Consider the following 24914-nt stretch of genomic DNA (forward strand, 5'->3'; position numbering starts at 1 on the left):
AAGAAGAACTGTGTAAAACCTTTATTGATTGAGTTGGCTAAGTTCTGAAGAACCGCTATCCATGACAATTTTGGTAGAAGTTACCTTTGCATAGTCCATGTGGAGACAAAGTCATGTCTTCACACTGACTCTTTTCTCCATTGTGTTTTGTGCATTATCAATATGCTAAATGGAATGGATTTGGAACAGATGTGGGAGCTGAAAACTGTACATGAATGAGCAGCTGTGAGCTATAGCAGTAGAATTGTATTCAACTATAATGTAAAACATTATTGTCTGGCACATCATTCATTTTATTGGTATTAAACTGGGATGAATTCTGGTTTAGCCAACGGACCTTGAAGGTCTACCTGAACAGGCAAACCAGAGATCAGATGACTCCTCTCATAGTGCAGGACTCACTCGACTCAACTTAAATCATATCTTCCAGTCCTGCAGTGGGCCAGGAACTTTTGACCAAGAGGCCAAGGTGCACTAGACTGACACATGGATAATACATAGAACTCAAAAGCACATTAACACTAACACTAGTCCTGCCTAACATTCTGTTTGTTTGTCTTTTTGTTTGTAACAGCTGCTTAAATAACAGTACAACAAAGGAACATCAAACTGGAAACAGTAAAGAAAAAGTATACTCCATCAAACTGTCTTCTTTACCACATCACCCCACACAGGTGCTTTTACCGACAAGACTTTTTTTCATCTTTAGTTAAAATATGTATTGTATGGTAGCCTTTGGAAATAAGGTAAACTTATTAGAAGTTAAGGCAAGTGGTCTAATGACTCAATGCATAAACATATTGCTTATCTTGGTGAAAGGTAGAGGTGTTGCAGTAATGCAATTGAGTTTGTAATCCAGATCAATGATGTGGGGATAATAAAATGTGAGGCTGGATGAACACAGCAGGCCAAGCAGCATCTCAGGAGCACAATGATGTGGGGACTTGGGTTCAAACCTCACCATGGTATATAGTGAAATCTGAATTCAACCAAGAAGTCTGTTATGCAAAACTAGCTTAATGGTGACCATGTAACTACTGTTGATTGTTGTGAAAACCCATCTGGTTCCCTGTAGGTAAGGATAAGGCTGACAGATTTCTAGTCTGGTCTACATACGCTTCCCAGTCCCACAGCAATGTGGCTAATTCTTAACTGCCCTCTGAAAGGACCTGATTTATCTGTTCAGAGACAGCTTGGGATAGGTAACAAATGCTGGCCTTCTCAATGATGCCCACATCCCATGAATAAATAGAAGAAAACCTTAGTGTAATATTGAGCGTATAATCATCATAAAGATCCTACATTCAATTCCTAGTTGGCCCATTCCTGCTCAGGCAATCCATTAACAGATCACCATGCACTTCTAAACAAGTTGTCACCTTTTGAATTATTATCAAATCCATGTTCCAGGCCATTCTGTTTCATTTCAAAACTCTATGTGCGCATTGTTGTTAATGGGCTCATTTTCTGGTGACTTTTCCATTACCTCATGAGAAGCTGAGAAAGAGGAATAAGCCAAACATCCCCTCGAGTCTGCTGCAACACGTAATAGGATTCACAATGATCCTGAATCTTAACTCTCATCTGATTCCCATATCCTTCGATTCACTCAGAATCTGAAAATGTTTCTCCCTGAGTCTTCAAATATACTCAGTGATAAAACATCTACAGCCCTAAGGGGATCAAAATTCGAAAAATTCAAATCTTTTTGGAAGAAGAAATTTCTCCTCAACCCAGTCCTAAATCATAGAATCCGTACTGTGTGGAAGCAGTCTATTCAGCCCATTGAGTCCATACCAACCCTCCAAAAAGCATCCCAAGCAGACTCACACCCTGTAACTCTGCATTTCCCATTGCTAATCCACCTAGTTTGCACATCCCTGAACACTATGGGCAATTTAGCGTGGCCTATCCACCCAACTTACACATCGTTGGACTCTGGGAAGAAACTGGAGCACCAAGAGGAAACCCACGCAGAAACAGGGAGAATGTGCAAACCCTATACACTCAGTTACCCGGAGGCTAAAACTGAACCTGGGTCTGCCAGTGTGCTGCCCTCATCGTTGAGATTATGCCCTTATGTAGTAGAATTTCCAGCTTGGGAGAAAAAAGTCTCTTGCCATTAACACTGTCAGATCCCTACAAAACTTATGTATTCTTCCACTCTGTTCTTATAATCTATGCTACAACTGACAAAGTCAAGTGTCCTGTATGCCCTTTTAATGCCATATTAACCTGAACTGCTGCCTTCATTGATCTGCAGACAAGCACCCCAAGATCCCTCTGTTCCTCTGAGCTTTCTAGTATCTGGCCATTCATTGAGCACTCTCTTCTCTTGCTACTTGTTCCAAAGTGCATCATTTCACACTTCTCAGGATTAAATCCCATATAATGCTGATATGCCTATCTGATCATTCCGTCATATCTTCCTGTAACCTAAAGCTCTTCTTCTCACTGCCCAGTCATTCTTTGTTTCATCAACAAACTTAACTATCATTGCACCACACACACCCTCCCCACCACCATATTATCAATTCTATTGTTTGTACATAATCAAAAACAATAAAGGGACCCAGCACTGATCCTTCTGATATGCCACTGCACAATGGCCTCCAGCGAGACAAACAGCTTTCTATCACCACAATCTATCTCCTATCACTAAATCAATTTTGGGATCCATCTTGTCAAGTCATCCTGGATCCCATGTGAATTTACCTTCTTTATCCATTTCCCATGTTGACTTTGTCAAGGAATTTTGTTGAAATCTCCATAAATTACATCAACTGCACTATCTTCATCGACATACCTGATCCCCTCCTCAAAAAATTCAATCAAATTTGCAAGGCATGACCTCCCTCTGACAAAACCATGCTGACTATCCCTGATCAAATCTCATCTCTCCAAGTGGATATTAATTCTCCTCTTCAGAATGATCTCAAGGGTCACAGTCTGAATCACTATGCCTCAACTTTACTGTTGCTTTGAAAAGCATGGAGAAACATTTTATTTCTTTCAAATCTTTAAAGACATGATAGCCTGAATTAACAAATGCTGTTTGTGAGCTATTGCAGTAAAAGCTAGAAACTAGTCACAGAAAATAGGTAGAAGTTTCATACTGGAGTAATGTATTAATTTGCAACTATGTGCACCCTGGAAATGGCTTTCCATCAAATAAAATGCCAGATAAAAATCAGCAAACCCAATGTAAATATGAAATGAGGGTCCAGGGTTGCGAGGCAGTAACAAATAAATGAAATATCTATTTGGATGAAGTTTATTTTTAAACATGGTTTTTCTGTTCATGCTTGGTTTTCTTGATGCTGTACACATTGTTGCATTTTTGCAGTCAACACTCACAATTTTCCTTAGGTGGTAGCCAAAAAAGGGAGGCTAGGTAGGTAAGGCTAGACAAGTATTCACACACACCTGTACATAAGAACATAACAAAAAGGAACAGAAGAAGGGCCCTCGTTCAACAGGAACATGGCTGACCTGCCCCAGCCCTCAACTTCTCTTTCCCGCCGTCTCTGCATAGCTATTAACTCCCTAATATTCCAAAAAGCTACCTAGCTCCTCTTTAAATACTTCCAATGATCTAGTTTCCACAACTCTCTAGGGGAGAGAATTCCAGAGATTCATTACAATCTGGCAGAAGAAAGTCTTTCACTTCTCAGTTTTGATTGAATGTTCCCTTTTTATGTAACAATGTCCCCTAGTTTGAGATTCTCCCACACAAGTGGAAATATCTTCTCAACATTTACGTTAACAAGGCCCACCAAGTCTTGCAGCAATTTACTGGTGAACCTTAGACAGCACTTTCCAAACCCAAGACCCTTTATATCCAGATATATGCAAACACCACCACCTGCAAATTCCCCTCCAAGCCAGTCACCAGAGGTGGAAATATATCACCATTCCATCATTGTTGCTGGGTCAAAATCTTGGAATTCCTTCCCTAATAGCATTGTGGGTCTACCTACAGCGCATGGACAGCAACAGTTCAAGAAAGCAGCTCACCCCCACCACCTTCTCAAGGGCACCTAGGGAATGAGCATTAAATGCTGGCCCAGCCAGCAATGTCCACATCTCATGAGTGAATAAAAAAAGTTTATGGTCATATAGTCTTATAAATTACAGGCCTTTGTGGTTGAATATGCTATGAATATGTTAGTATGATACTAACATCACAAATTACAGTCAATGTTGAAACAAAGGTGTTTAAGTTTGAATGTGAACAGGAAGTTGTGCCAAATGGAAGATGGCCTATCTTAATTTGTCTTTGCTTTTGTTCTTCTAAAGAATCTTGGAACAAAATATTTTGAGGTGAAAGTAAGATCCAAATGAGTTACTTCTAATATTTCAATATGGCTCCACACCCTCTAATTTCAGCCAGCTAGAGTCAAAAACTGGCAGCTGACTTAACCCTGTAAACAGGTTAATTTGTTTTAAAAGTTTAATGTATCAACAGATGAACATGTTAAAGACCATCTGCTTTGAAAGAACTAGCTCACCACAACATGCTAAGGCTGGATACTGTTGTTATTAAAACTGAGGCTCAAAGGGGAAAATTCAAAGTACAGGGCAGCTGAGGAGCAAATGGATAATACACAGATATTGTCAATTCTTCTGTGGTGCTGTGTGTGAGAAATAGTCCAAAACAATAGTGCTATATTCCCATTCCCAAACTCCATTAATAATTCCTGATCCACGTTAAGGTTACCAATCCTTGAAGGCCGATGTATGTGCACAGTGAGGTTAAAAAAAAGTGCATTAAAACAATGTTTTATTTTTTTAAAACAAAACCTTTGACTATTTTATTGAAATATTAAACTATGCAAGGAAGGCTGTTTGGGTGAGTGAAGAGTCAGAGATGGCTGGTTGCGTGATGTAACCAAGGATTTGTCCAACCAGATGTAGTAACTCTAGCTACAATTCTTGTCTTAAGATTCTCATATGCTAACTGTAATCAGTCTGTTTTTCCACTAGGTGTTTGTTACTTGTAATGTCCAGTTATGCACCAATGCGTATAATTCCACATCATGTAGCCTGGGATGTGGTTCTGACAACAGTTCACAAATGGAACATTCGGACATGCAGCAAGTCAGTGCAGGACCCATTCACATCAAAAAGGAGACTGACTCTGGTGAGAATTAAAGTGTTTAGGATCAATTGTTTCCCATACTCCAAAGTTTAATTGCCTCCTCTTCTGAGCATTGCTGGCTCCTTGCTGAAGTATATTTCCTCAGGCACTCAGCCTGCCAAAGTGGCCATTATTCACACACAAGCCTTGATGGTACATGCAAGTCAGCTATGCATATAGTCATGTATGCTGCTGGCCTGTATTCTGTTTGCTATATGCCTGACACTCTCACTTTCAATTCCATTTGGAGTCCCGCATATCAGTGACAATCAGGAGATAACCCAGGGATGCCAAAGCCAGCTGTAGCATACCATATAAACAGAAAGATGCTGGAAATGCTCAGTAGATTAGACAGAGTAAAGGATTTGGGTCTGTGCACATGATTAACTAAACTGGTCATCTTAGCTGAGGTCAGTTATTTTTTTCAGGTTTCAAACATGCAACTTGGTTGCATACCTGGTCAGCATCATACCAGGGAGTGCATTTACCAGTAAGGGCTAGGGTAGGACTTGCCCTACATATTTTCCAAAGTTTCTTGGAAGAATAAAGAACATTGTTCATAGGATATGACTCATACATCTCACTGTCCGAGATTAACCCACATTGGTAAGTCTCCTCAAGTTTGATGCTATTGAGTTGAGTTCTGCTATTTTATAATACTAGACAGATATATATTTGCTTCAACAAAAAGAGAAGTACTTCAGAGGATGAGTGATAATGGAACTGCAGATGCTGTAGAATCCAAGATAACAAAGTGTGGAGCTGGATGAACACATCATCGGATCTAGGCCCGAAACGTCAGCTTTTGTGCTCCTGAGATGCTGCTTGGCCTGTGTTCATCCAGCTCCACACTTTGTTATCCAGTACTTCAGAGGATATAGTTTTCCTACATTCAGCATTTCAGATAAAACAGCTGACCTACAAATTGAGTGAGCTTCATTGCGCAATGTCTGAGTGTTATTTGATGGGTTGAATGAATTTGCCAATTTGCATAAGTACCATACATAAATGACATTCCATGTGACGATGACAAAGATAAATTAGCATTCCTTGTCTTCAACCTGTCTACACCCTTTGACAGAGGTGGCCACACCAGCCCGGAATGTCCTAACTTAGTTCCATTCCTACCTAATGAATCATAACGAAAGTTTGATTTGCAAATTGCATTTCTTACCATTCACACACCACCACTCTGATTCTTCAAGGATCCATTTTGGATCCCTCCTCTTTATTACGTACATGCTGCACCTTGGCAGCATCAACCAAAGGTACAGCATGTACTTTCATGTATATGCTGAAGACCGTCAGCTCAACATCAAAACCATCACCTCCCTTAATTCCAGAGCTTTTGTTAAATTTATCAAACAAGATGAGTATACAATTTCCTCAACTAGGGATTAGGAAAACGAAAGCCACTGTCTTCCCTAAATACCAACTCAATTCCTCTCCATGGCAACTGCCTGAGGTTCAGACAGACTGTTTGTGTTGCATTTGACCCCAAGTGACACAAACCTGCATCATTACTAAGGCCATAAGTGAAAAGGGAATCAAAAGATTAAAAGTAAACTTTTTACAACTTTGTATGTGAAAAGTGACAATAGATAATATTATCCTTCAAATTTGAGAATGTATTCCAAGATGGGATTGCCTTTCCGTACAAGCTATAATTGAAATCAGTTTGGATAATTTCATTGAATAGGTATAGTGCTTTCACTAATTTGGCGATTATGTCCCCTCCATGTGGGTCAAATTCATGACTGCTGTGTGACATGAAGATGTCACACCAAATGTCGAGTTGACAAAATTTGAAATTCTGTAAGAATGCAAATTCCAACGCATAGCCAAGTGTCTGGCTTTCACATTTAGAATCGATACATTTTCCAAATCCACAATGGGGCATGAGACAGGAGAGGGAAACCTAGTTTGAATTCCTACCATCACATCTTGAAACCACTATAATCAGTTTTCTTTCCCAATGTATTTCTATTTGTTTAGCATGCATGCTTTACTAATTTTGAAACAGACTTCACTCCTCTGAAAAAGGATTGTGTCAGCGTTATGATTACTTGACGAGGTCATAGTTTGTCAATATGCTGTCAAAAAGCTATGGAACTTAATTAGTTTTCTTTTTAACCTAAGGTCCTAATTATGCTGCTATCACAGTTGGCCTAGCCTTGGGAGGCACTGTGGTCTATGTTGTTCTCATCCTGTTGAAGAGATCATTTGTGGGACTACACTACAGAAGTGTTACTAGACGTTCTGCTCGGATAAGATCATATTGATAAAAGAAACAGAACACAGAAGCAGTGAAACGTACCTGTTTTGACATCTGTTCATTAGTACTCACCTCCTACAACTCCCTCTGCTGGCAATTAGAGTCCTCACAACCTGCACTGGGCGATGTCAGAATCACTTTTGCTCACTTTGGATTTGGAATGGATTTGCATTTTACTTTCGGGGTCTGAACTCCATTTTTCCACAAGAGTAAAAGTAAATCTTCACAAAGTTGTAATCTTTATGCTACTTGAATCTATTTACAATTCATGTTTCATACTGAGCTGCTTCAGGGTCTGAAATCTTGCTTACATTCGTTAGTTGAAAATCCCATTCTAATGTTTCTTGTGAAAGTACAGTAGATCCCCAACCCAGAGTCACGCACAAACACAACAGAAAATGTACCTGGGCATTGTTGCAATGTGGAAACGTGTTCTCAATAAATCGGTTGCACATTTCCAACTTTGCCCAAATTTTAGAACTACTTTTGCTATAAAAGGACCATCTTTTGGAAAGGTACTATCTTATTTTGTAACATAAAATATAACTGAAACCAGATAGAGCACTTGATATTAAGCTAGGCAATGGAAATGATAACAGCAAACCGAGTCCAATCGATTCTGCAATCCTCCTTACTAGCATAAAGAACAAAGAACAGTACAGCACGGGTACAGGCCCTTTGGCCAAAAAAACCCGTGCCAGCACTGTTCTAAACTAAAAACCTTTCGCCCCTACACTGTCCAAATACCTGTATTCCTTGCCTATTCACATATCTGTCAACATGTCTCTTAAATGTCACTATTGTATCTGCTTCTACCACTTCCACTGGCAGCACATTCCAGGCACCTACCACTCTCTGTTTTTAAAAAAATGGCCTATCACATTACCTTTATAACTTTACTACTTTTTACCTTAAACCAATGTCCCCTCGTAACTGACATTTCTACCCTAGGAAAAAGACTCCGACTATCCAGACTTTAATTTTGCTAACTTCTATCAGGTAGCCCCTCAGCCTCTGACGCTCAGGTGAAAACAAACCAAGTTTGGCCAATCTCTCCTGACAGCTAGTACCCTCCAAACCAGGCAACGTCCTGGTAAAACAGAGATAACACTGAAGTTGGATGAACACAGCAGACCAAGCAGCACCAGAGGAGTAGGAAAGCTTGATGTTTCGTGTCAAGAACCTTCTTCAGAAAAAGGGCTTTTGAAGAAGGGTTTTGATCCAAAACGTCAAGCTTTCCTGCTACTCTGATGCTGCTTGGTCTGCTGTGTTCATCCAGCTTCACACCGTGTTATCTCAGATTCTCCAGCATTGGCAGCTCCTACTATCCTATGTTAATGCTTCTCAGGGTTTTGCTTTTGACTGGATCCCTCCTGCATTAGACCTCCAAAAATGCATCACTTCACGTTTATCTGGACTAAAGTCCATCTGCCGTTTCTCTGTGCAAGTCTCCTGCTTATCTATATCCTGCTGCATCCTCTAGCAATTGTCACGATTTGCAGCTCCCCAATCTTTGTGTCATCTGCAAATTTCTAATCAGGCCACCTACATTCTCCTCTGAAACATTGATATATACACAGAAACAACCTGGGTCCCAGCACTGATCTCTGTGGAACACCACCAGCAACAGATCTCTAATCAGAAAAACAACCTTCCATGACAAGATAACAAAGTCTGGAGCTGGATGAACACAGCAGGCCAAGCAGCATCTCAGGAGCACAAAAGCTGACGTTTTGGGCCTAGACCCTTCATCAGAGAGGGGGATGGAGAGAGGGTTCTGGAATAAATAGGGAGAGAGGGGGAGGCGGACCGAAGATGGAGAGAAAAGAAGATAGGTGGAGAAGAGAGTATAGGTGGGGAGGTAGGGAGGGGATAGGTCAGTCCAGGTAAGATGGACAGGTCAAGGAAGCGGGATGAGGTTAGTAGGTAGGAAATGGAGGTGCGGCTTGAGGTGGGAAGAAGGGATAGATGAGAGGAAGAAGTTAGGGAGGTGGGTTCAAGCTGGGCAGGTTTTGGGATGCAGTGGGGGGAGGGGACGAACTGGGCTGGTTTTGGGATGCAGTGGGGGAAGGGGAGATTTTGAAGCTTGTGAAGTCCACATTGATACCATTGGGCTGCAGGGTTCCCAAGCGGAATATGAGTTGCTGTTCCTGCAACCTTCAGGTAGCATCATTGTGGCATTGCAGGAGTGCCATGATGGACATGTCGTCTAAGAAATGGGAGGGGGAGTTAAAATGGTTCGCGACTGGGAGGTGTAGTTGTTTGTTGTGAACCGAGCGGAGGTGTTCTGCAAAGCGGTCCCCAAGCCTCCGCTTGGTTTCCCCAATGCCGAGGAAGCCACACCGGGTACAGTGGATACAGTAAACCACATTGGCAGATGTGCAGGTAAACATCTGCTTAATATGGAAAGTCATCTTGGGGCCTCAGATGGGGGTGAGGGAGGTGGTGTTGGGGCAAGTGTAGCACTTCCTGCAGTTGCGGGGAAGGTGCCGGGTGTGGTGGGGTTGGAGGGGAGTGTAGAGCGGACAAGGGAGTCAAGGGGAGAGTGGTCTCTCCAGAAGGCAGACAAGGGTGGGGATGGAAAAATGTTTTGGGTGGTGGGGTCGGATTGTAGATGGTGGAAGTGTCGGAGGATGATGCGTGGTATCCGGAGGTTGGTGCGTCTGTGTCCACCTTACCAGCTCACTTTGGATCCCATTTGACTTCACCTTCTGTATTAGCCTGCCATGAAGGACCATGTCAAAGGCATTGAAGTCCATATAGACAACATCCACCACCGTGCCCTCTTCAATCATCTTTGTCACTTCCTCAAAACACTTACATTTCTGAGAGACAACCTCCCCCACACAAAACCATGCTGCTTATGACTAGTATGTCCATATTTTCCCAAATATGAGTAAATCCTATCCCTAAGAACCTTCTCCAATAATTTCCCCATCACTGATGTAAGGCTCACCAGCTTGAAATTTCCCACATTATCCCTGTTGCCTTTCTTAAACAAAGGAACAACATCAGCTATTCTCTCGTCCTCTGGGACCACTCCCATGACTAAAAATCACAAAGGTTTCATACAAGGCCCCAGCAATTTACTTCCTCACCTCCCTCAGTATACTGGGATAGATCCCATCAGGTCCTGGGGATTTGTCTACCTTAATGATTTTTAAAGCACCCAATACCTCCTCCTTATTTACATGGACATGTTTTAGAATATTATTGCCCCTCTTTACTCCCACATATCCTCTTGTGTCAAAGTTTTAAGAGCTCTCCCATAGATTATTTAAGTAACAGTCTGACGAAGCCATACACATAGAATTACATTTTGTCATGTCCCATGTATCATCAGCTTACCTGGACACACACTGTCCCACAAGCAGGAAAGACTCACAAAGGTTCTCAGCACAGTAGCACACAATCGGGAGGGGGTTTCCCTGTCAGACTGTAACATTGTCTCCAGAACCATGTCATCATTTCAAAAATGGGCCAATCACTCCAGCTAACAAGTCATTACTCCTCCATATTAAATACTAACCAGAAGCAGCACAAAAGGCTCAGAAGGTACACTGGGTGGGAAATTACAATATCTACAACTACAAGTGACATGGCAGCATCATTTCTGTCCAACTTCGCTAAATTGTAAAGGACACAAGACATAACTGATAGAATGAATTTCTAGCATGTAGTAAGAAAATCATGAGACCCAGCACGCTTTTCCCTATTCATTTTCACAAATCTACCATGACAGTATTGGTAGGAGATGCCATTGACCCTTCATAATGAAGATATCATCCATTTGTGCTGTGTGGAAGTGCCATCATACTCAAGGAATAGACTTTTGAATAGATCTCTGACATCATACATCTGGGCAAGAGATACTGTGGGCCATCAGCAGAACTGTATCTAACCACTGTCTGTAACCTCATGATTTGGTATATCACCATGCTACTATTTCTATCAAGTTTGGGAATCAACCCCAGCTTGATGAAGACAGTGTGCCAGTAACAGCACCAGCACACCTAAAAATGAGGCATCAACCTGCAGAAATTACTGCATAGGGCTACTTGCATGCCAATTAGTGAAAGCTGCAGGCAATAGGTAGGGCTAAGTGATCCCACAACCAACACTTCAGAGCTAAGCTCTGCAGTCCTGCCACAACCAGTTATAGTGTTGGGCAATTAAATATCTAACAAAGTGGTGAGACTCCATGAACATTCCGATCATCAATGATTAGTAAGCCCAGCAAATTAGTGCAAAAATACAAGGCTAAAGCGTTTGCAACAATCTTCAGCCAAGTGTTTGATCCATCTCAGCCTTGTCCCAAGGTCTCCAGGATCACAGATTGCAGTCTGCAGCCAATCTGATTCACTCTGTGAGATCAAAGGCTAAGGGCTCCCAACAAAATTCTAGCCACAGTACTTAAGATTTGTGGTCTAGAGCATGCCACAACCCTCGCAAACTAGTATAGCTACAACACAGACATTTACCCAGTGTTATGGAAAATTGGTCAGGTATGTCCTGTGCACAAAAGCCAGGGCAAATCCAATTCAAACAATTACTGTACAATCAGTTCACTGTCAACTGATCAGCAAAAAACTGGATTCTGATGCTCAGCTGCATTCTGCTTGGACTATACATATCCTGACTTCATTACAGTCTTGGTCCAAACATGGACAAAAGAGCTGAACTCCAGAGGTGAGTTGAGTGACTGCCCTTGTCATCAAAGCATTTTACCATATGTAGCATCAAGGAGTCTGTCAACAGGAATCAGGGGAAAACTCTGCTGGTTGGTGATGTACCTAGCACAAAGGAAGATGGTTGTGGTTGTCCTCAGTGCAAGGCTGTTACTCCAGGAGTTTGTCAGAGAAGATATTTTCGAATGAACTTGTTCAGAGGTCATCACATACTACTGGAGCAGGTCCCCTTGTCCAGAGACAGTGACACTATCACTGCATTACAGGGTCTTGCCCTAGGCACAACCTTATTCAGCTGCTTTATCAATAGGATTATCATAAAGCATATTCACTGATGATTGCTCACTGTTCAGCATCATTCACAACTCCTCAGATACTGTAGCACACCTGTCATCATCTAAGGGTGTTATCCAGGTACATAGTTCCTTGGAAGTAGTGTCACAGGTAAACAAGGTAGTGAAGAAACCAGTTGGCACCCTTGCCTTCATCGGTCAGAACACTGAGTGCAGGAGTTGAGACATTGGTAAGGCCACATTTGGAGTAATGCATACAATTCTGGTCACTGTACTGTAGGAAAAATGTCATTAAACTGGAAAGGGTGCATGAAAGGATGTTAATAAGACTGGAGGGTCTGAGTTACAAGGAGAGGCTGGATAGGCTGGGACTTTTTCCCCTGGAGCATTGGAGGCTGAGGAGTGACTTTATAGAGGTTTATAAAATCATGGGGTGGCATGGATAGGGTAAGTAGTCAAGATCTTCTTCCCAGAATAGGGAGGTCCAAATCTAGAGGGCATAAATTTACGATGAAAAGGGAAAGATTTCAAAGGGACTTGAGGGATAACTTCTTCAGACAGAAGGTGGATCGTATATGGAACGAGTTGCCAGAGGAAGTGATAGTGGCTGGTACAATTACAACATTAAAAGGCATCTGCATGGGTATACGGAATCAAAAGGTTTAGAGAGACATAGGCCCGGCAAATGGGACCAGTTCAGTTTAGGAAAACTGGTCGGCATGGATGGGTTGGGCCAAAGGGCCTGTTTCCATGCTGCATACCTCAATGACTTTAGGTGCAGCTCCAACGACACTCAAGTAGCTTGACATGATTAAGGACAAAGCAGCCTGCTTGCTTGGCACCCATCCTCCACCTTCAGAATTCTTGCTTTGCATCACTGACCGTGGCAGCAATGAATACCTTCTACTGTAGCAACTCACTACGGTTCATTTGACAGGCACCTTCCAAATCTCCAATCTCTACTACCTGCAAGTAAAAGAGCTTTCAAGTAACCACCAACTGGAAGATTGACTCTAAGCCACACATTATGGTGACTTGAAACAATATTATTGTTTCATTATTGATACTGAGTCAAAATTCCTACACCCCAAAGACTGCAGTGATTCAGAATAGCAATCAGCAAGTTCTCAATTGGGGATGGGTAATAAGTGATGTCCTGGACAATGATTCCCACATCCCATAAATAAACTTCTAAAAATGTTTTGGCAAGTAGATTAGACTTCTAATTTCTCAATCTTCCTGCAAACAATGCCAATCAATTACTGTGTTCCATCAGATACTGTATCAGGCTTAATTCAATCAACATTTGCTGCGCTTCAACTTTTAACTATACTAATACAATCAGAGTACTATTGTTACAATAATGGCATTTATTTAACACCATTAATATGGTGAGGTGTATCATGCTATTGTGTAAAAATTAATTGATATCAAAACTAAGGACAATTCTTGTGAGATCTGTGATAGTCACTACATTAGAGCCAAAACAGTTATGAACATTTGTGCCTGCAATTCTCCAACTAATGAAATTTTGTTCCAAACTCTTAGTTTCTATTTGATATCTCTCCAGGGTAACAAATGCTCTTCACAAGAATGGGGAAAAGATTAGTGATTCAGTTACTAAATGTCACTAATTTTTGTTCCACCAGTTATAGCAACATTATAATTGGTAGGAAATCTACTAAGAAGTATAACAGTATGATATCTGAACCATAAAACAGAATTAAATTACAGATTTAGATTTGTGAAATGTCAGTGTCACAGCGAGTTGAGAAAAAAAAGGTCAGTGTTGCGCTCATTAACCTAGAAAACCACTATAAACCAACTTATAAAATCATCCCTTTCAAGTTCCAAAAATACATAACACAAAGGAAATGTCTTTACCCATTACTGGGCAGCCATTATTTAAAATTAGATCTCCATTTTTCAAACATAGATCAATTGGTTCAAATTTAGTGTCAACTTGAAAATAGGAAAGTTAAAAATGAGATCTCATTCAGTTATCTGCTGACATGTGTGGTGGAGTGTGAAATTTGGCTTCCACAGCAGGGATTACACGATTGCAATCAAATTGCATCCTAATCACATTGCAGTTGAACTGAACAGTTACTATTGAAGTTGTGCATCAACTCGAATGTCATTAAGTTAAAGCAGTTTAAATGAACGATACCGGAAGTCCCAAGATAGAGTTTGGTTGATATTTTACTTTCAAACTACTACTGTTTCAAAGTTTGACAGCTGAAAATATTAATATGCATCTATGCATTTAGTGATAAAATGCACCAAGTGAAACCAGAGATAACTGCTGCTGTTTCTCTGTAGTTTCTCGGCCCAGAAATAAAAAGTCTCATCTACGCAGAATTTATTTACAAAATTTTCTTTACAAATAATGTTAAAAAAATTCCAATAAAATGTAATAGAAAAATTAACCAATTAAAGCAGAACAGTTGTTAAAACTGAAAGGATCAGAAGTGAAGTTGGTGGCATGTGACCAATGTACGTCCTAGATTTCTATCTGTAATACTCTATATTCAAATTCACCTTCAACATGTGTAGCCGTTTCTGAGATGCATCATTTTTGTAAGATAAATGTTAGTAGCTGGTAACTCAAAATTCTTCTACATTTTTGTCAAATTAGCTGTTTTAATTTTGCTTCCTTACACTTCTGGATTTTGATATTGTTTAATTATATCAATTGACTCTGAGGAAGAAATTCCTTAGATGTGCTATCATCTTGATGTAAGTCTTAAGAAATCCAGTGTTATCAGAAAAGTAACATGATGTGGGGATAAATCCAAGGAAATTTCTGCCCACTTCAACAATACTGATTTTGGTTCACCCAACCAGCTGCATGTTGGAAACTACAATACCGTACAAGTGAAAAGAATCACGGATACACTTTTTAAGGAATGAGACATCTTGAAAGACAATCGTGCACGTAAAATGAAAGGGCTGACTGAAATGGAGTAAAAATGTGTCATTAAATAATTCAAATTACAGGCAGATGGGGTTAGTTTGGAATAGCACCATGGTTGGCATAGACATTGTGGGCTGAACGGCCAGCTCCTACACTGTACTGTTGTATATTCTAATGCAAATAATGACAGACCATAGGAAGGGACAAAATTTAAATGCCAGTAATTTATTTTATACAAACTTTTACACAGACAAAAAAATGAATCAGATAAATCAATAGATTGGACCCCTCCACCTATCAACACATATGCTCTTATTTTTGTTGTAATAGCAAGGACCTCAAAGCTGATGTACATCAACCTGCCCAGGGCTTCATCTCTCAAAGTCTGACAGTATTCTAATAACACAAACAGGCAAACAAATTTATTTTCTTTTATTCACTTCCTTTAGAACATTAAGCATTTTTTAAAAATAATTTTAAAATATTAAGAGTTTCACATTGGTTAATAGACAATACTGGTGCAGTCCTATCTAAACATGAAGGTTTCTATGATGCCCAGGCTTTCTTTTGGAGGGAATGAAACCAAAGAGAGGGCTTTTAGAATTCTATGAAATCAAAAGCTTCAACCAACAGTAAATCCTCTAACAAAGTATCCCCAGTTGCCTAAAGAACAAAATATCCTGTCTAGAGAACTTTTCATTATGTCAGGTTATTTCATTGTTGCAGCTATATTAGCAAATGGAGGCTTTCAGATTTTCTCTATTCATCGTCATTGGTGCTATCCAACTCAGGGGAAGTAATTATTATATCACCAGAAAGACTGATTATCTTTGAAAATAATACAAACTTGCAATCAACAGTTAAAAAGGATAATATGACAAGATTCCTCATTTTAAGACTTCCTGTTACACCAGATTAAAACACTTCTGGCTAAACACTACATATGTAGGCAACTTATACATTAAACCACAGAACTATTCCCTTTTTAGTTCTAGCATAACTAAGAAAACACTCCATAGGAATACTTTAAGTGGTTCTTTTAGCAGACACTGAATTGACCCAGAACAAGACCAAAATGATTACCGGCTCCCAAAGACTGACGATAGATTTTTTTCCTTTCCTACCTAGAAACTTTAACCTCTGGAACTGTCTTTCCCAGTGTAAGTTTCTCTGGAGACTTTTTCCACTGCTAAATCTAGACAAATTTTGTTTTAACTCCTCACAAATTTAGTATTTCCAATCCAAACTCCCACCCAAATCTTGTGCTGCAAACCACTGTCTTTAACCTATAGCTGTTCTCAATTTTCCAGATCTTGGAGTACTTACTGGATCTATAATTTCTCAAGGATATTTTAGAATCCTTCAAACTTTCAAAGCTCATCTCCGTGGTGCCTCAAATTATATTGGCCTTGTATCCAGGTATAAATGCCCATGAGCTTTACTTGATGCCCTAATTCTGTTCATTTTTAATTGCAATTTAAAGCACTGTTTTTTACAATCCAAAATGATCAATATTTTTCTGTCTTTGGACAAGGTGTCAATACCTTGCACCTTCTCATTAAGATCATATTGTTTTTGCTTCAGTTCATTTGCAAGAAACTTCAACTTACAATTCCCTTAATTCAAGACATTTATTTGGTCACAGTTAATAAAAGCAGGTTCACTTTTAATTAGCTACATATTATTTGTTGTTCAATCTGAAACAACAAGAAAAAAAGGAATTCACAATCTTGTGTTCGCTTGGACATGCATTTGAAATTGAAAGCTTGGCTGACCTCTTTAATGGGACTGAGGTAGTTTTTCAGGGTCTAAGGGTCTGCCTTTGTCTGACATGGTTTGCTGATTCCCTGCTTTTATTATTGGTTGTGGGGAGTTGCCTCTTTGGCGGTTCCACTTCATCAAACTGCTGAGTCCTAATACGATCATGAAATAAAGTGCAATCATTTCCTGCAAAGAAAAATTCAAAAGGATTTGAGAACAGAAACTGTATATTTCATGGATAATCTACGGCAACAAGAAGTTCTGAGGAACCAATTTAAACACTAAAGCCACTTGGATACTTAACCCTGTTTTGGTTCTAGTCTCAGGAGTAACTATTTTCCCAACTGCTTACCACCATTTGACTAGATGTGAGTAAGTTGAGAAAGCTATGCTCTGGTCCATTTGCTACGGGTTTGTTCAGCTGTCTATGGCCTCTTTTTATACCTATCTACAATCAAACATTGTTAAAATTTATATGGTAGGTAGTTTAGTGTTACAATTTCATTGAGTTAGCTCTCTTATTCTAAAGGGAAGCCTCGTGCTGTTTGTGGAACCTCCAACAAAGCTCTCCACTATGGAGTCAGGGTTGGTCTCCCAGACTGCTGCTGATGCAGCAGAGAAGTTATTGGGCCGTAAGTTTACAGATCGAAGCAGTATACAATGGTGTTGCTGTAAAACACATGTACCTAAATCGATTCAGAGTTTCAAGCTTCTAGATCTGCCAACATTCTATCCTAATCAGGAAAAATCAGAGTTCACGTTTCGGGTCTAGTGACCCTCCCACAGAACTGAACCCGAAATGTTAACTCTTTTCCTTCACAGATGCTGCCAGACCTGCTGAGCTTTTCCAGAAACTTTGTTTTTGTTCCTGATTTACAGCATCCACTGTTCTTTCAGTTTGTCTGATGAGCATGGTGGCTGTGTGACATTAAATCACAATAGGGAGCTGTCGCTCTATAATGAGACTTTGTCTTCAAGAAGACTGCAATTCTCACTAATAACAATGCTATCTTCAAACTTTTCACATACATTAGCAACTTGCCTTTCATGGCAGTGTGGAATTAATAACTTCAACACAAATGATACAGGCTTGAAAGGCTCAAAACAATGCATGGTTTGGGAACTGGCCTTAATCATGGAGTATTCAGAGGAGGTGATGCATGATGTTTGAGTAAACAAGTACTGGGACACTTATCATTGGATGGAAACATGATGCATGTTTCCTAAAAGCATGACCAAACAGTCACAAGCAACTACAGACCATTAACCTTGCTTCAACGTATACACCTCACAGGGCTAATGCTTTGAAATACAAATTTCACTATTCCTGGGGGGAGTTATCATCTTCTGTTATTATATATTTTTTGATTCGCTCATGGGAAGTTAATGTTACTGGCTGGCTTGCTAGCATTTACTGCCTGTCCCTAGTTGCTCTTGAGAAGATGGTGGTGAGCTGCCTTCCTGAACCGTTGCAGGCCATATGCTGTAGGTTGACCCTCAATGCCCTGAGGGCACAAGTTCCAGGATTTTGTCCCAGCGACAGTGAAGGAATAGCAATATATTTCCAAGTCAGGATGGTGCCTGACTTGGAGGGGAACTTGCAGGTAGTGGTCTACCCATGTATTTGATGCCCTTCTTCCAGATGGAAGTGATTGTGCATTTGGAAGGCACAGACCAAGGGTCTTTGGTAAATTTCTGCATCTTGTAGACACCACTGCTACTTAGGATTGATTGTGGAGGAAGTGAATTCTTGTGAATGTGGCTGTTTTGTCCTGGATGGTGTTAACTTTCTTGAGTGTTGTTGGAACTGGACCTATCAGGCAAATGGAGAGTTTACTCCATCACACTCCTGACTTGTGCCTTGCAGATGGTGGATAGGCTTTAGGGAGTCTGGAGGGGAGATACTCACTGCAGTATTCCCAGCTTCTGACCCGCTGTTGTAGCCACTGAATTTATATGATGAGTCCATTTGATTTGCTGGTCAATGGTAATGCAAGGAAGTTGACAGTTGGAGATTCAATGATGGTAACACCACTGAATGTCAAGGGGTGGTGGTTAAGTTGTTGTCTTATTGGAGATGGTCATCACCTGGCATTTGTTCGTTGTGAATGTTACTTATTACAAATAAATAGATTCTAATCACAGGTAAACAACTATTAACTGTTGACATGGAGCTCGATATTTAAAACTCTAACTCCCTTATTAAACACACACATAAACCTAACTACTATTCAATGTTTTTGTATGAGTGGAAGGAAAATAAAAACTTGGTGCCACAGTTCCTCAGCATTCTCAGCAATAGTTTGTTGAAGTCATCATTTTGTTTGCCAGGACTTTTCATTCTTCAGTCTCTTTATTTCCCGGGATTTTGTTCTTACAGGAAGCACTGATAATTGATACTCTAGTTGCCAGGTCTCAAACTGGTTAAAAGCCACAGTTTACAGCAACTAGTGGGAGAAATTAACTAATTTCTTTAAGATTTCAGATAATATTTTTATACTGAGATGGAGGGACACCACCTCCTCTTTCAGAGGTCCGACAGCTCCTGGTTGTATGATTAGCATCAGTCAGCTGTTCAACTAGCCAGGAACCAATCACAGAGATAGTCACAATTCATGAAAGCAGTCAGCTACTTGTTGCCGAACAAATCTCACTTTGTACACATAGCCTAGTGCTGTGCTGCCTTTCTACACCTTCTCCCTTATTTGAAAACCAACAGTGTAAACATGGCTTACAATGAATTTCAATAACTTGCCTCTTAAAACTACTAACCCTTCTTTAATATTTTGTTATGAAGCAGTTCTTTGCCCAATTTAGTCCATAATCAAAAGAAAGTAGAATAGAAAGATGCAGTCTTTACAACAGTCTAAACAAATTAGTCATCAGATTATCTGTACACTGATAATCAAATAATAGCAGTCACAATGGCAAACATTCCATCTATTAATACTTCAACACAGTGACATTCTAAACAGACTGAAAAAAAGTTTGGATGCATAGACAGACTTCTAAATGGCGCTTCATAACATTCTACATAGAAAGGTCCCAGTTAATTCAAAGTTATGGGGATTCTGGACAAGTCTTCTGGATGTAAATTGGTTGAAACGCGAAAAATTGTGGCTACATATCGGAGGAGCTATACAAAGACTGGGTGTGGCGCTGAGTTGGATGCCCAGTAACTGGTATTGGGACCACTACAAATTTCAAATTTACATCAATGGATTGAATTCAGATTCAATGAAAATTACTGATGCTTGTAGACATTATTAATAGCCTCTCCTAATTTGATATCGCTGCGGCTATTCAGAAATTACAAAATGGAATGCTGTTGTGAGGAATTGGAGACAAATATTGAGGTAAACTTGAAAGTTATTTAAAAACTCAACACTACAAGATAACAAATAAATTTAAGCTTAAAAAGCACAGTTAAAACAGATTTTAGGAAAGTGTTATTAACACAACAAATCATTAATGCATTGAATGGACATCTGGTCGTGTGGTAGAGGTGAAAACTCTAGAATAACTAAAGAGATAACTGAGGGCTGCAAAGGGAAACATGGAACATGAATGCATGAACATTAATGAATGTAATGGTCTTTGAGATCTATAATCAATGAATGATCCATGGTATCCTGTCACAGTGACATACCATCATAACAACCTTACTGGTTTCAACCACATCCTACTGCTTTATAAGAAAGTACAAGTTCATTACCCTACCTGTCAGAAAAGCTCTTCACCTAACAGCTCAGCCAAGAACTGGCTAAAATCACATCCTAACAAAAAAATGATTACCAAGAATGTCGGTTATATCCTGAATTATTGCATGAGTGTCCAACACTCTACTATTAAGAGTTACAAGAAGCCCCTTCTTAAATATTAATAGATAAAACATTTCGAGCAATTGATTCTCAAACTAGTTCTCACCTTGCATTACAGAAAAGTATGAGGTTCTGGATGGCAGTGGGAGTAGATTGGTCATTCTGTCCAGTTATAAGGTGCCTATCAATCACGACATGTACAGCATCAGGTTTAGAAGCTAAAAATAAAGAGAGAGAGGGGGAGAGAGGGAGGAGGAGGGGGAGACAGTACAATATTTATTCACAACATCCAACTCTTAGACGTGTCCTTGTCGTTTATTCCCAATTATTAAAGTAGAAATAATTGTTTTAGACATGATTTGAAGACTGTGTTTTTGCAGCGTCAATATTAGAAACTTTGCATTGATCATTTTAGGTATTTTGAAGGAATACCATATACCAAGATCAGCTGATACTTTGCTACACCCAACTGATTTTTTCCTTTCATGAGAGGTATGACTTTTTTGCCATTGTACTGTTTGCACCCCCAAGGAACCATTCTTCAATGAAATATTGTCAGTACCACTGTGTCCCAATTTACATTAATATTGGTGAGCTTTTAGTCTTTCATCAGAGTCACCTGACTACTCATGAAAATTACAGCAACTTTTGCTGCTATCCTGGCCAAGGTCAGCTACTGTGGCACAGATCAAGGGTCTTTTACTTTGGACTTTCTGGATTGAATGGTTTAACAACACACAGAAACAGTACTTCTAATGAGTCAAGCCATTAAGAAAACCTCTGGCTCTCTTCATCAACATTATCCAGCCACCCAATTTGTATAAGCTTGATGTTCTGGAAAAATATGAAACATGGAAATAATTAGACAATCATAGACCACTGGTAGGATTATCACAATTAGTGTTTCATGTTCAATATGTCTAGAGATTCCAGAATCAATTTATTAAAACGTGCAACAAATATTTACAAAGTAGATCATTTCTTAATACTCAATTTTCTATTGCACAATATCTAATTCCATTTAAATGGAATTTTAATATATTTCTGTCAAGGGCTTGCCAGTCATAAAAACAGCAAAGATTTCTCTAATTTATCAAAAGAAAACTTTCTTTAGAACCATATGTACATTGACTGGGTTAGGTTTGGTTGTGGCTATCCTTTACAGCTACTGGCTTTCACTCTGTCGTCTGAAATTCTTCCAGGGTTAAGTTAGGAGGAAAAATTACACAAATTAGGCCTATTTTCTCTAGCATTTAGAAGGCTAAAGGGTGATCTGATCAAAGTCATCAAAATATTAACAAGAAAGGACAGGGTGGATAAACTATTTCTCTGGTTGGGGATTCTAGAACTGGAGGGCACTGCCTGAGAATTAAGGCCAGACCATTCAGCAGAGATGTTAGGAAGCATTTTCATTCACAAAGGGTGGTAGATGTTCACAATGCACTTCCACAAACAGCAGTGCACGCTGGATCAGTTGTTCATTTTAAATCTGTGATTAATAAAAATGTATCTATCTAAGATATTAACGGATTCGGGCCAAAGATAGGTAGATGCAGTCAGGCTAGATCAACCATGATTTCAATAAATGGTGCAACAGGCTCAAGGGGCTGAATTACATACTCTTGTTCCTATATTAATTACAGTGGAGTCACTTGGATGGCGTGTTAAAAAGCAGTCAATCGTCTTGGAAACTCATCCAAAAGCAGGCTACCTTCAAAGCACAAGGTGAGCAAAATCATGGGAAATACTAAGAGATAACATCACATCATCAGTAAAGGCTTGAATAAATGCCCATTGTTCTTTTTTCAAACCAAACGCACACCAATAATCATTTCCAACATTCTGTTACATCTCACTGCGGCATTGCTGGATATCAAGCCTCACTGAATCTGGAATCACCATAAAAGTTGGAAGGTTTTTCCATAGTACACAGAATTCCCTGTATATATCTGTATTTTTAGACTGAGGTTGACAGAACAGACCAGGTTTCTGTACTCAACCAGAATTACAGTTTAACGCAAATAAATAATTTTAAGGTTAAAAATAATAGTGTTCTGAAGTGCAGCCATATCAAAATGTTATCTCAATTGATGCCACCAAACCTGCTGAGTTTCTCTACCCCTTTCTGGTTTTATTTGAAAACTTCTAGCATCCATTGTATTTTGATTCTTTTGTTTTTAAAATCACTTTTGTCTCACAGTTTGGCGAACTCTATTTTCCAGGTACTTTCACTGGCCTGCAGGAGGCACAAAGCAACTGGTTCATGACATATGAAGTCTCTGATTTATTGATTAAAAGCAACAGCTTTCAGCAACTGCTGAGAAGTAAACTAGCTTTCTTACTGCAGAGACAAAGAAAGCACCTTCCTTTCTGGAGGTCTGAAGGGTTGTGAGCATTTTGCTCACACCCACAAACTGTTCAGCTACTTGGGAGCCAATCACATTGGCAAGCAGAAGGCCTGTGCCATTGACAAGTGGTCAACACTCCACAGATCTGTCAGCCGAATCTCTCCTTGTACATAGTCCCTGGTGCCAGTTTGCCTGCAACCAGACAATCCCCACTGGTTGAATAAATATAAGTACAAACAGTACAATAAATAAGTATTGACAGCTTGCTTTTTAAAATCTGCTACAATTCCTTCTATAATTCTTGATTTTTAAAACAATCCTCTCTCATTTCAGTCCACTATCAAAAGGCAGGGAAATAAAAAAGATATGATCCTTACACCTCAAACCCCAACAAACCTTGCTGTGAAGAAAGCTCCAACACTGACTCTATTTTCTTGACTGACTTCAAATTGCCATGATCAGGGCTTTGCCAAAATACAGCAGCTTGAAGTGACACGAATGGAACATTCAATAAGCAGAAAATAGTTAGATGTTTTCCTGTACATGGAATGGGCACTGAAAGCATCCCTGAATTACAAAAACTATGATAACACAGAGCCACAGATGACCTACCACTGTAAGTGGCTCCCGAGTCTTTCACAAAATCCTCCACAATGACTGGAAGGCTTGCAAAATCTTTCCTCCTTACTAGCTCGAAGACAGAGGGCTATGAAAAGAAACTATCAATTATCCATTTATTAAAAGGAACTGCAATGACTGATCTTAGACACAATTAGTAATATCAACAGACCTTAACTACAATCAGTAATCTAGAATGCTCCCAAATGGCAAAAGTCAGAGTAATTAAATACAGCTTATTTATTTGAAACATGGGATCAGATTGAATAGCTCTTTTCAGTTAGTACAATCACATAGACAGAGGCTATTTGGTCTTTCCCATATACCTATCCATTTAGCCTATCTTCTAAAGAGGTTAACTGCATTTTTAAAATTTTTACTTGCAAGCATCCCTCGTTAGGGTAACATTTATTGCCCATATTTAATTGCTTTTGAGAAGGTGGTGGTGATTTGCCTACTTGAACCAATGTAGTTTTTGGTGTAGGTGCATCCATAAGGTTGTTAGGAGGAGTTCTAGGGTGGTGACTCAATTAGGAAACAGCAAAAAAGATCCAAGTGAAGTGTGGCCTGGAAGGGAATTTGATAATGTTGATGTTAAAATGAATTTTTGATCCTTATCATTTGTTGTTGTAGAGACTGTGAATTTGGTGCTGGCAAAGGATCCTTGTCAAAATCTGACAGTGCATTGTAGACGGTACGTACTGTTGGCACAATGCATGCTGGTGGAGAGGCTGATTGCACAAGCTGGTGGAAGGTGTAATGCATATGTGGGCTGTTTTGTCCCAGATGACATCCAAGTTCTTGAGTTTGTACTCATCCAAGTAAGTGTAGAATATTCCATCACACTCCTAACTTGTGCCTTATCAACAGTCGGTAAGCTATGAGGATTCAGAAGTAGAATTACACCCACATAACTGCCAGCCTCATACCCACTCTTCTAGTTGAAATATTTCCACAGCTGGCTCAGTTCACTGTGTTGTCAATTGCAATCCACAGGATGTTGATGGTGGAGGAATCAGCAATGGTAACACCACTGAAGGTCAAAGGGACATA

General features: G+C 39.7%; 2 protein-coding genes across 11 annotated transcripts in view; one reads left to right on the forward strand and one right to left on the reverse strand.

The window, feature by feature from the left end:
* The window catches only part of LOC125459252 (uncharacterized), an 80684-nt gene that overhangs the window by 24176 nt on the left and 31594 nt on the right, over positions 1 to 24914 (forward strand). For 4 of the 7 annotated variants that reach the window (XM_048545445.2, XM_048545443.2, XM_048545447.2 and 1 more), the window contains 2 exons: positions 575 to 674; positions 4987 to 5143. The exons of 2 other annotated variants lie outside the window; for them this stretch is intronic. In XM_048545445.2, coding sequence (XP_048401402.2) covers positions 575 to 674; positions 4987 to 5143 — 257 coding nt within the window. Of the gene's footprint in view, positions 1 to 574; positions 675 to 4986; positions 5144 to 7279; positions 7641 to 24914 lie in introns of those variants that run through there. One more of the 7 variants, XM_048545444.2, reaches the window with a different exon arrangement.
* Positions 1 to 24914, reverse strand: part of gatd1 (glutamine amidotransferase class 1 domain containing 1) — a 47260-nt gene that overhangs the window by 8687 nt on the left and 13659 nt on the right. For 3 of the 4 annotated variants that reach the window (XR_009446839.1, XR_009446837.1, XR_009446838.1), the window contains exons 6-7: positions 23856 to 23949; positions 21002 to 21113 (exon numbers count right to left, since the gene is read on the reverse strand). Coding sequence is in view for 1 of the 4 variants with exons in the window: in XM_048545465.2 (XP_048401422.1) it covers positions 17254 to 17260; positions 21002 to 21113; positions 23856 to 23949 (213 nt within the window). In the remaining 3 variants the exon portion in view is untranslated. Of the gene's footprint in view, positions 1 to 17092; positions 17261 to 21001; positions 21114 to 23855; positions 23950 to 24914 lie in introns of those variants that run through there. The other variant, XM_048545465.2, reaches the window with a different exon arrangement.

This window comes from Stegostoma tigrinum, chromosome 17, assembly GCF_030684315.1.
Source record: "Stegostoma tigrinum isolate sSteTig4 chromosome 17, sSteTig4.hap1, whole genome shotgun sequence".
Classification (NCBI taxonomy): domain Eukaryota; kingdom Metazoa; phylum Chordata; class Chondrichthyes; order Orectolobiformes; family Stegostomatidae; genus Stegostoma; species Stegostoma tigrinum.